The sequence below is a fragment of the Adelges cooleyi genome, unplaced genomic scaffold, assembly GCF_023614345.1.
Source record: "Adelges cooleyi isolate 19-005CV unplaced genomic scaffold, UGA_ACOO_1.1 ACOO_flye_CR_arks_rails_tigmint_CR_PRNA_41, whole genome shotgun sequence".
Classification (NCBI taxonomy): domain Eukaryota; kingdom Metazoa; phylum Arthropoda; class Insecta; order Hemiptera; family Adelgidae; genus Adelges; species Adelges cooleyi.
This window is the reverse complement of record NW_026096090.1, coordinates 848,950-862,007: the sequence shown is the minus strand read 5'-3', so window position 1 is coordinate 862,007 and position 13,058 is coordinate 848,950. Positions and strand designations below refer to the sequence as shown.

The window sequence follows — 13,058 nt, the reverse complement described above, 5'->3', positions numbered from 1 at the left end:
TATTTATACTGTAACTTTATTTTTATCAAAAATCCTCAATTCTTGGGCAGTTGAACTATCACATACTACACTCCCAAATGGGCCCTTAACACCCTCCCCCCTCCCCCCGCCTCTTTACTACCATCGAAATAATACATAGATCGTGAGCAAATTGGGGGAGGAAATGTTTTTAACCTCCAGAACATCCGTTTAAAATACGCCACGGGTGACTTAGTAATCCTGCAAAAATGGGCCGTGTGCTAGCGGGGGCTAGTGATGTTACGTTCATTAAAATTTAAATACATTTTGTTAATTATACCCTTCCGAATTCTGATTCTTACCGCTCAAAACGATAAGGGTGGGATAATAGTGTTGGTGAGTCTTGTTGTTCACTTGTTTCGTGGTTTTCTATCACTTTTAAAGTCAGCAACGAGTCGAGTTCCCAACACGAAGTATGGGTGGTGAGTCAAGTACAGATATTGACTCAGCGGTACCAATTCAATCGAGTCGGCAACGCTATCACAATAGAATACAGACAAAAACCGATTAAAAGCCGACGACGCGCACTCAAGCTCAGTGTAAAGTGGTTTATTTTTTAAAAAATTAATAATAGGTATTAATAATACAATATAACCGCTACAGGTAGATATTACCATTATCGTTCGATTTACAGGTGCGACTTAGCCGCATATCATCTAAGTATTGTTTTGTTTCTTCGTGTGTTTAAACTACAATTGTGGGCAAATTATTTCATAAAATGCACGTGATTCTACTTACAATTTTCATTCTAGTCGGATGGCTTATAGGTACTTCCTAAATTCAAAGATAATAGTTATTTGTTAAGAACCGTTAACACTATTTTAAAATACTCTTAAAGAAAACGGAATAAACAAAATCATCTATTCGAAAAATTATTAGGCAACAGTTACAATACCACAAGACGCGTCTTACCAAGGACAACCAACGGTTTTTAATTATTTTATTGTTTTACTCGATTCCAAATTGATTGTTTAACCGACAACAAAACTACAGTCGCCTATGTTTATTTAACATTTAATAATTATTAAGGATTTCCTTCGATTACCGTGAACATACTCTCAGCTGCACGATCTTATCAACAACGTATTAACCTATTATCATAGGTGCAGCTAGGGGATGCTAGGGGGACTTTAGCACCCCCCCAGACTCAAAATTAGCAACCCCAAAAATTCATACCCCAATCCTTTATTTCCACGCATAAAATTTAAAAAATGTGCATACTCTGTTTAAATTTTTTATTTTAGAATATTTTTATTTTCAAATATTTTATTTTATATCCAATGGTTTGAAGATAAACATTATGTTTAGTCAGGTGTACATAATTTTAGCACACCCTAAAACGTAGATCCAGTTGCGCCTATGCATATTATTCCATTTTATTATAAGCAACTGTTTACGTTCCGCCGGCGAGAGTACACATCAGTTGAATCAATGTCTCGTGCCGTTCCGGTAGTTGAAAAAAAAAAAGCTCTATCCATACATTAGATATTGTAAACTTATTGTATATATTTTTTTTTCAAACTGATATTAGAAGAGATGTGAAGGGAGCGGTCGGTCGGGGAAGACGTTACAGTCTACAGACCGTGACGAGTTAGGTGGTTAAAGACTAGGATGACAAAACAGAAATACCTACCTGAGATCAAAACAACTATTGGCTAAATTTCAGCAAGACCGAAAATATTAATAATCGACACTCGACACTTGCCGAGCGTTTTTTGTAAAATAACTCTTCACAGTAATAATATATTCGCAGATTGGCATTATTTGCTTTAAAAAATATGTTTTGCCCAAAATTACGTTTCCATAGATTGGCGCTGTTATTAGGTACAATTATTGTTGTTATAACAATAATAATAGATACACACGGATGCGTGTGATCCTGAGATATTGTTCATTGGCAGGCACTCATTAATGAATACATTTTTTTTTACTGTTATTAGGTATTATTAGGTATTACTATAATGTGGATATGGTCGACTGACATCGTTGGCGTGGCCTAATAATAATCTCGGCGATGATCACGCCACACGCAAAAATCGAGACAGGTTTAATCAACGGTTTTGTGGTGTAGGACATGTACAGGTTATACCTGCAGTAGTATAACCTGTAAACTATAGTCTGCCCTGACTGTTTAAAGTACTATGCTCTGTGTAAGACACGCGTTGTGCAAATTACACAACCATTATACAATAATAATAACACACACACACACGAGGGGTCAAGTGAACGTACAAGGGTGTAATCTTTTTTTTTTTTTTTTTTGGAAAAAAAAATTAGCCAGAATACCTGTATTGCGTGCAAGAAAAAAAGGAAACAAATTTACACTATAATTACACTCATCGATCGTCATTACACAAGTGTGTGTCTGTGGATAAGTTAGGTTAAGTTTATCGTAAAGTAAGAATATAAAGCATGACAAATTCAAAAAAAAAAAAAAAATGTTAACGTTGAAATTTAAAAGAACTACTAGCTCAAGGTTGGTAAAAATATTAAGATTTAAAAAATAAAAAACACGGTTTTAAACGCTTAAAACTATTTTATAAATAATTATCCGTTTTCCCAAAATATAAAAAAATAACATACTAACATATTAACGGACAATCGTTTAATTTATTTATAATATTCTCGTTGTTTTTTTTTTTATCTTATTCAATCCTGTTGTAGCAAAGGGTAATTTAAACGTAAATTCTATTAAGTAACCCAATAACCTTTGCCGATTTTGGCAAATGTGTATTGTATTGTTCTATTTTGTTTACAATAAATTGTATTTTTATTTTATAGATTTTTAGTGTTTTACATTTTAGAATATGAGATAAGTGCTTACAGATGCAATATAATAGATGACATAGAATGTATTTCATATCTATTATACATTTAATGTATTGTGTCCTTGGTGTGTCAAGTATATTATTGATGGTTTTGAAGTATCTGGTATATTTTAATATATTATGCTTGCTGTTGAGATGAAGTCGTTGTAGTATTTACAAGTTGAGAATGTTTCTCCGGTGATAATTGTTAGTGATGAGATGAATGTATATTATATTTAAAAGTGGCAAAACTACTGTAAAACGATTTGATGTGATTCTATGTATATATTAATAGAAATCAGCACAATAAGAATAGTCGCCGCTAACCCATTATATGGTAACGTTCTTCTGCGCAATATGTTTCATATTACATTTTCCATCAAACAATATTTTTGTTCACAAAATATTATAATAATAAAATGAGTGACGCGCATTGGATTTTACGTTGTCTGCTTGCGTCACTCTTTTACTTGTTAGACCTTTGGAATTGTTTTGATTTGAGCATTAACTTTAATCGTATGCATCGTGTTAAAACCTAAAAATTCAATGTTTATTATACAATGCACGAATCACAATGCATAACCACCGGAAAAGCTAACAAGTACCTACACGCTAGAATGAGTATGCTCTGACCCACTTAATTAAAACGATACGGGCGCCCAAGACCACAAGATCATGCGTTACCTAAAGCCATTGAGAATTAGAGGGACACTTTAGCCATCGCAAAGGAGATGCTAAGCAAATAAAAGTTTGGAGACGTTTTAGAAATTCAAACGTCCATTTAATTTAAATGCAATTTTGCCAGGTCTACTTGTTTTATAAAATGTGTAAGAACGACATATACAGTTTATAGTAGCTAAAATTAACTATTCAGCATTATGGTCCTAAGTACTCCTTCCCAAAGTACCGTTTTGATAGGGCGCAAATTTACCGACTCCCCAACTGTTTCCGTTCCTCTTGATTAATTTATGTAAAAAGTACTATACATATTATTTGTATTTGTGGTTTTTTTTTTTTCAAATAAGTAATTACTTTTAGTTTCTGATCCGAGCTGAAACCGAAGTAATAGATCTTTACAATGGGTTTGTGTGTGTGTGTGTGTGTATAGGATAGTGTATAAAATCGGCGCCCCCGATGACTTATAGGGATTTCTGGGTATGTTCGTGTGGGCGGGGGATGATAACAATATGTACCTACACACACACACACACACACACAAGGAACGAAGAGGCCCTGGGGGATCATGTGATATGTGTGTGCGCGCGCTCGCGGTGGGCTACAGGTATTGTATATAAGGTAGGCGCGGATGAGGTCGGGACCACATTCCAATCCGGGCCGGAGACACAGCACCAGGACCAGCAGCACAGTCTTATACACAGACACACAGACTGCGGATACCGACGACGGCAGCACCAGCAGAAGCAGCTACCTATAAGACGTTGTAGCTGTATACACACACACACACCACACAAAGAGACCTGCTGAACACCTGGCACCGACGACGCGACGGTCCGTTCCCACGCAACACCGCACACAGATTCTGTATTTTTCGTCTTCGGAGGACGTGCAGTTATGTGCCGGACATTGCGCCGTCAGCAGTCCACAGAAATGGGTCCGCAACAGCAAAAGTCTTCCTACGCCAACCGCCTGAACACGTTGAAACAAGTAAGTCCTAGATTCACACAAAACCTCGATTAATGCGTTGTCACCACTTACGTTGTGCGTTTTTGTTTCCCCCAAAAAAGGTCTTGAAGCCGTACAGGGACAACAAGGCCAATTGTCTGCGGGTGATCACCAAGACGGCCAGGGTGAACCTGAACAAACACTGGAAGAGCCTGGAGAGTCTGTTCACGGCCGGCCACGACGACCGCAAGGAACGTGCCCAGAACGTGGCCAACGAGATGCTGGAAAACATTGAAAACGCCGAACCCCAACCGAACGCGGCCAACCTGACCTCGGACACGGTTGAGAGGTTACGAAACATTCACTTTGATCGTTAAGCTGTTTGATTTAATTTAATTTTTTTTTTTTTTTTGAGGGGGGGGGAGCAAAGGGAAACGTACCTCGTGTCTTTCGATGTTTTATTTTATATATATATATATATTTTTTTTTTATTTTATTAACGCACATGCACTTGACGCACCATTTAATCGCACCATTTAATCGCACTAGTTACCATTAGCACACATTGCACTTGCACTTGCACTTTTTTATTATTATTATCATGCACACACTAACAAGCACTTGTCGCACTCGTTTAAACTCGCACCATTCGCACCTTTTAGTTTTTAAGAACACCATCATTTTACTATTATTATTATTATTTATTATTATTAATTCACTTGAACCGGGTTGCACGAAAATAATTTTCATAATAACACTTGGAAAACATTTGTTTTACTTTTAAATCTAAAGATCTCTTTAAACATTTGGATTAACGGCTTAAGTTAAAAATATTGGTTTTTATTTTGTGCAACCCGGAACTATATCATCGTTGAGCGGCAATAACACATCGCACAAAATACTATGTTTTATCGCCAACGAATGTACATAATAATATATAAATTATATCACAAAAACTAATTCTAATATAAATATTATATTGTACATATTTTGTACTAGTTTAAGTTTGCGCCTAACAAATTTGGGTTCAAACGACAACCATGTCTTCCATTTATTTTTACTATTATATTTATATTATAATTTATAAGATAAAACACAAATTATTATAAGATTGATTTATTTAAACGAAAACTGTGATGGTTAAAGATTAATATTTTTACATATTATAATTATTAAATAACACTAGATATATATGTATATTATCATATTTTTACTTTTTTTTTTCTACTAAAGATCTATTTTTTGAATTATCGTATTATTTTTGTGTTGTAATGAGAAGTTGCTCAAGTTGTAGTATTATTAAGTAGCACTATTTATTAAAACAATCATAGAGTTAAGTTTTTATACATGGTATACAATTTTTAAATGTTTTATGTAATTTTTTTATACATTATGTATAAGTTTTGCTCATATTATAAAATATGATTAATATTATTTATAATATTGAAATTTGCTCAATGATATTCGTTGAAAATAAATATTTTTAATTATTTTTATGTTAAACTGTTGTAGATTTTTTAGTTTTATTTTACTTGAATACAATGTAGTATTATTTACAAAGGTAATGCCATATCAAATATCAATAGTGACATACATGTTTAGTGAAACGATATCGTATTTTAAGGTTTTGTTTGGGTAAGGTACAAAACGATGAACGTTAAAACGAAACATTTGCAAAATATATTGGATATATCAATGGTTACATAAATAAATATCGAATTTATACCAACACGTAAATATTCAAAAAGGTATTCGTCGTGTGTAAAAATTAACACATGAGTTATAATGTGTTAATTAAAAAAAAAAACTTGTTATTTTTATTGATTATATTAATGTCAATAATGGAAATAGGACTATTAGTTTAAGTGGATAACACGTTTGACTGGTCAATAACACGGAATTGACATTATAATTTATAATAAAACGGTACAATAAGGTTGATTTTTGAATAAAATGCATTTAAAATTTGAGTAACTATAAAACCAAGCTATAAACACACCACGATAATTTAAGATTTTGAAAAAAACATGTTAATTTTTTACCAACACGCTACTAGTTGATATCTCTATTTTATGGGATCACAGTAAGGTAATTACATTCCAATGCCATCATTAATATCTGTTAGGGAAGAAAAACTTGAAAATTAAAATACTCGTATGATTTTAAAAATACACCACATTTCGTTAATTTTGACATTTTTAACCGTCTCAGTTTTCCGGGACTTTTTTTAAGTGAATTTTTAATTTTATCCTCTAGAAACGACTACAGTCAAATTATAATAATGCCTACATTTTTCATATTGAGTCTTTTTATTTATTATTATAATAACAGACAACTACAATTATTCTTCCAGTATTTCCAAAAAACTATACAGTAGGTCTTCTTTATCCAGAGTATCCAGTGTCACAAGTTGTGCAATCTTTGGGTAATTCAACTAAAGTAAATATATTTTTTTTGATACTCGTGCACGTGTTGTCCAACTCTGACGTATAAATAATTCGAACATCAACAAATTTCTGTACGCATGAGTGAGCTAGCACGTGCTATCTTATTCTTGCATAGTTAGCATATTCATATATTATGATTAATAATAATTATGAACGAGTCTCTACATCGTATCGAATGATATATCACTATACTTATCACTGATTACAATTATTGTAGCCGGTCGTTACGCGACCATTACATTGTTTTCGCATTCCTGTGTAATTTTAGTCTCGATAGGATAAACAAATAGTAATATTGTTTTTACATAGGTGTACAAAATTTTTCTGGCTCCGTAAGCAGTGGTGAAAAAATAACGGTTAAATGGACAAAAACAAAGTATGTAAATAAAAAAGATAACGTACCTACAGAATACAGTGCATATATTGTTAATTGGCATTGTTGTTTTGTGCTCGAATTGCATAAAAAAATGTATTGTATTTAATCACTCAAATATTACTAATATAATAGGTATTTATATTTTAATGAAAAGAAATATTTATATATATATATATATAATATATATATACACCAGTATGTGTAAGACACGAGCTATTCAGCAAAACAATAATTAACTTACATTTTGATAACGGCAACTAGATAAAGTCTTTAAGGTCAAAATAACGAATGAAAGTCAATTAAGATTAGTCTAAGTAATCGTCTTAAGATATTATTGTGCATTCTCGGAAATCGTCAAATGAACATTTAGTCAATTTGTTTTTAATTTTCAATTATAAAAAACCGTTTATTGTTTCATTCGCTTGGTTGTAACATAAATGTATTTAATCTCTGATTGTAATTTGTTCATTTTAGAAAACGCAAAAGCTTAATTTACATAAATATGTAAACCGTTATAACAGAAACGTAGCCAGCATTTTTTTTTTTTTTGGGGGGGGGGAGGGGCACTAGTTACTAATGTCTAAGGGAAAGTGCATATGAATATTGACACAAACCTAACCTAAGCCATCTGAAGTTTTAACTATTTTAAGTATTTTAATAGATTCTTCTTCTTTATCTTCGCCTTACACTCCCAACTACATGGGGTCGTCCACCCTAGTCCTACACCTCCATAGAGCTCGGTCTTCTACATCTCGTTTAATATTCTTGTATTCCGTCCACCCATCTTTTCTCTGGTCTTCCTCTTCCTCTTTTTCCCTCTACATTTATCTTCATAACACCTCTCACTGCCTCTGCCTCGTCTCTTCTCATAACATGACCGAACCATCTCAACCTATTCTCTCTCATTTTCTCCACAATTGATGCAACTCCTAGACTGTCCCTTATGTATTCATTTCTTATTCTTAAGTATTTAAATAGATTAATGTGTCATAAATTTAGTTTTTTTGGAAGAAGAATTTAAGTGTTTATAGAATCTTTTAGAATCATAAGTTCAAGCTCCGGTATAATATATTACACATTTTAGTCGTTGCTACCATAATATGTCATTGAGTACACATCTATACTCGAAGGTTATAAGCATATCTACAATAAATACACATATCCAAGTTTTCAATTATTACTTATTAAGTAATGACTAACATTTTTATATTATTGTCAAATTAGAGCTGTGAAGCTAGACTCTTCAATGGTCATTATAATAATATTAGGGTTAATAATTAATATCCAATAATTTGTTGACAATTCTAAAACAATTTTTTTTTCATAGTTAAAAAACGACCGTCACACAAAACGGTTGGCCGCAGATGAAATTTGGGGATTTTGTTGGGTCGTAGATCACAGATTACCACAAACACTTGGGAACTCGATGTCTTCTAAAATGAAAAATAAAATTCCTACATCATCAATACAAAACAAAACCGTTTTCTTATAATAGCATACACTCGGCACGCATACAGAGTGTTATCGCGATACCTAACCAGATTCGCCGAACGGCACAAAACGTTTCTTCCGAAAAGAGTGCAAAAACTATTTTATTATATTATGTCCTTTGACGACTGTATCCGAGAACCTAACGCGGAGGTGTTTATTTCCGAGTATTCTTGGACGTAAGACGGTCCATCGCCGTTTCCTGTGCGAACAATACTATATATATATATATATGTATATATAATACCACAGTTATCCACCCGGTCGGTCTATGCGCTACACGATACAGAAACGGATATATTCGACTGAATGAATTTAGTACTATACGAGGCCGACATAGGCAAAAAGGTTAACCATTGACGAAACAGAGGCAATAGGTGTATTCTAAAAAAAAAATAAAACCCCACAATAACTCTCGGTTCGGACACCCAGTAGGTTAATTTTCCAAAGTCACGAACTACCGCTGACAAAAGAACAAGCGACCGGCAAACCGGCCGGAATCGACGATGGTCGTCGGCGGATTCCATTAAGAAACTGCTGTGGCCATCTTCAATACACACACACACACACACAGACTAATCTCCATAGTATCCGGTCTATCGTACGGATAGCCGGTAGCAGCAGCTGTTGCCTGGTACGACTCGGACTTGTATGACACACACGTACGTCAAGGTACGATATATAACATAATATAATAATAACATAATATATCCCAAGACAGAGCAGCAGCAGCAGCAGCAGCGGAGTATAATAATAGTAATAAAGACGAGATACACACACACACACAGAGATCGGGGCAGAAACGGTCAAGAACCAGCGGGACGTTCGCGGTCGGATGTCGAAATGCACGCCGGGGCACGTTCGCTACTTGTTAAGAAGTCACCGTGTTATTATTATACCTATCGGTTCGGCCCTGGTTTCTTTCGCTTGTTGATCGATCGTTTCGCGTGTACCCGCCTTATATTATATACACGAGAACTACTTTTGTACCCTTAAACGATGCAGCGGGGTGGTGCTGGTACGGGGTAGGGGTGCCTTATGCTCTGGATATTATACATCATGTATAATGTTATTATTATTTATATTATCGTCCATTGTGTCGACCGAAGGTGTATTGCGAATGTAACAAGACGTAAACATCACGAAGTCGCCCATGTCAAATAATAATAACATAACCCACCGCCGACATTGTTCGAGTGGCGCGTCTCCGCCGTGGAGACAAAAAGACAATGTATACATCACATGTATAGAATATGTGTAACACAACGCTATTACGGCCAATACTGCACCGGCGTAAGATGAGCAAAAAAGAAAAAGACATATTTTCCTGGACGTCCACTACGACATTGTCAACCAGCCAGAAGCAGCAGTTCGTCCACACAGTTTGAGACGCGCCCGGCGACCACCGCCGAATATCTGTTTTGTATAATATATTTTATATTATATTATCTTCTTTATACGACAATGGTATATTATTATGTAAACACCTGAATTTGGATATTATAACATTCATATTATTCTCGAGAAATAAGGTCGGTTTACCGTGCATTATAATAAATGGATATGTATTTTGGTGTTGTACATACATACCAGATTTTCACAGTCTAACAATGTTAAAAATATGACGTTTTTGTTATCGACATTTACTAGGAAAAACAGTACTTTACTTATAATAACGAATAGTTATTAATGTAACACTGGTGTAGCGAATTTATTAACATATTATACTCTGCAGCTTTGAACACACACAGTAATTATTTTTACAGCTTTTAATGAACAATTACAACAGAATGTGGCTTCATTCCTTGAAAATGTTGTCGAAAAATAATCAAACTAAATGAAAAATTACATAAAAATATTTATAATATATTTGTTCGTGTTTCTGCATAAAAAAGTGATTAGTATTAAAATTATTCGACTTAGTTTTATTATAATATTTATTACATTCGTTTTATATATTTTACTTTTATTATTTCTTATTTTTTGAGTAAGAGAAAAAAGATTGTTGTGTGCATTTTATACTTTTAAGTTTCTTTGAGATGCCCTTTGTCGTCATTGTGGCAATCATACACGATGATGATTGCAATAAATACGTAAACATTTAATAATAGCAGTCCTCTGATAGTTTTGACTTGGATTTGATGGAGTAGACGTGTCGTAGACTTTCTTACAGTCTATCGCGAAAGACTGAGATAAGACAGCAGAAGCAAACACTACTCAATTAATAATCTGAAATTGGTTCACCGTCCGTGTTTATTTTTTTATACGCTCTCTCTTCGTACTACAAACAAGAATACTATAGTTTATCATGTGTAAAATATAAACTTGACACTTGGCTAGCAGTCTTGTCAAGAAGACAACTTCACGGGAAAAGGACTTGATTTTTCAACTTTTGAACCACCAAAATACCAATCGCATACGATTTCGGATAGATACACAAACTACTCGAGCAAATCGGTACACAGGAAAAAAGTTACCACGTCTTCAGATACAACAAAACACATCGTATCATTATATTATCTGAAATGAGTTGTTGTACCGCTAATGTCCGTATAAATATAAAGCCATAATATAAAGTAAAAAAAAAACCAGTACAGTGGGGTCGGGGCATAGTGGGGACGGAGCATAGTGGGGACGGGGAGGTCACAGGTTTATAGGAATTTTTAAATCTGAAAGTGATAAAATCACTTTCGAAAAAACGCTTCGATGCAAATCGGTAGTTAGTATTTTCAAGGCAGTACAATCTAAACCAAGCACAGTGTAAGCTAGCAAAGTTAGAAAGTATTAAATTGAATCGGCCATTTCAAAAACGACTTGGGTCACCGATTTTTCAAAACTGTCTTTTTATCAAATGTAATAATTATATACTTAGCTACGTATTCTGTGTGAAAACTCAATTTGTCAGACTCATATTTAATACAAATGTTGAGTACAAGAAATTTTAATCACTGCAAAATATATTTATGAAGTTTCTTGTGGCTAGTGTAATATTTCAAATTTGTGACTTGTGTCGTTTTTTAAATGACCGATAAAATTACAAAATAGAAGCATCAAAGCGTTTATTTGAAAGTGATTTTATTTAATTTTATCACTTTTATTTGTAATAATTTCTGTAGACCTGTGACCACTCCGTCGCCTCGTTGCTTTGATTCCATTATGCATAGGCATAATGGAAAATATATTAGAATAAAGATTCTACTGTACTAGGCCTCTTGGATAAAATATGTTAATAAAATATATACGTTACCATTTAAGTTTCAAAAGTTGCTATCAAAAAAAATAAGTTGGGAGAGGGGTAAAAACAAAAAAAAATGTGAAAAATTGAGATCACATTGTAAAAAAACAATATGAAAAAACATATATTGTAATTTCTTATTAAACCCTATGAGATATGAGATATTGAGTGGCTCGTTATAAAAAAATCACCCTGTATTTTAATAATAATTAAAAGTCATGAATGATAATTCTTTATTTTATGACTGGATCAAATCTCGTGAACATTTTACTTTATGATACTGCTCCTATACTATTATTAAAAAAACACAATTTTTAAAATCTCCATAAAAGGTTTTCAACCCACATAAATACAAAGAACACAGCTAAAAATGATGAATTTTGCTTTTGTGATTTTTTTTTTTTAACTCCTTACTATTAAAAATACTATATAATTATATAGTAGCTATAGTTGCTCTTAAATGTGAGTTTCGGACCCTTAATAAACACATAACTGCGAAATAAAAATAACATTATTAAGATACATTTTTTATATGCATATTAATTGCATATTTTGGTCAACAAATATCTGATTTACTATCTGTCGAATGGCGAGTTAATGGAAAACAGAACCTGATCAATAAACGAAGAAGAGTAGTTTTTGTTAATCACCAGGATTTTATTGATGCACTAGGTGAATATTATATAAGCATATTACTTATTAATTTATGTCAGGCTGCACAAAATTTTGATAATCTTCTATATAAATGACATTAAATTTACATCATGATTCTTCATCATCTTCTCGCCTCCCCTTCTCTTCTCGAAGTTTCATTTTTTTTTTTTAGGCCGTGTATCCACGGCACGTATTAGGCGCTTTATTTCTCTACGATTCAATGCACAAATAAGTCCGTATTTTCGTCCGTTCCGCCGGGTTTCCGGATTACATTTCTCGATTTGCTCAACAATAAAATTCAATGTTTGCCCTCGATCGTAAATGTTTGGGACAAACATGTGAAAATTTTCTACAGTAATTACATTCCAATCTGCACTCATGGCCGGTTGAGGGGCGGTCCCAGAATGCGT

The 13,058-nt window shown here is 33.5% G+C and overlaps 1 protein-coding gene across 1 annotated transcript; it reads left to right on the top strand.

The window, feature by feature from the left end:
• Nucleotides 1-4,161: 4,161 nt before the first annotated feature.
• Nucleotides 4,162-5,786, top strand: LOC126841880 (uncharacterized). The gene is made up of 2 exons (XM_050578629.1): nucleotides 4,162-4,490; nucleotides 4,571-5,786. Exons 1-2 carry the CDS (start codon nucleotides 4,398-4,400, stop codon nucleotides 4,823-4,825), a joined length of 348 nt encoding a protein of 115 aa, XP_050434586.1. The 5' UTR covers nucleotides 4,162-4,397; the 3' UTR covers nucleotides 4,826-5,786.
• Nucleotides 5,787-13,058: the final 7,272 nt, after the last annotated feature.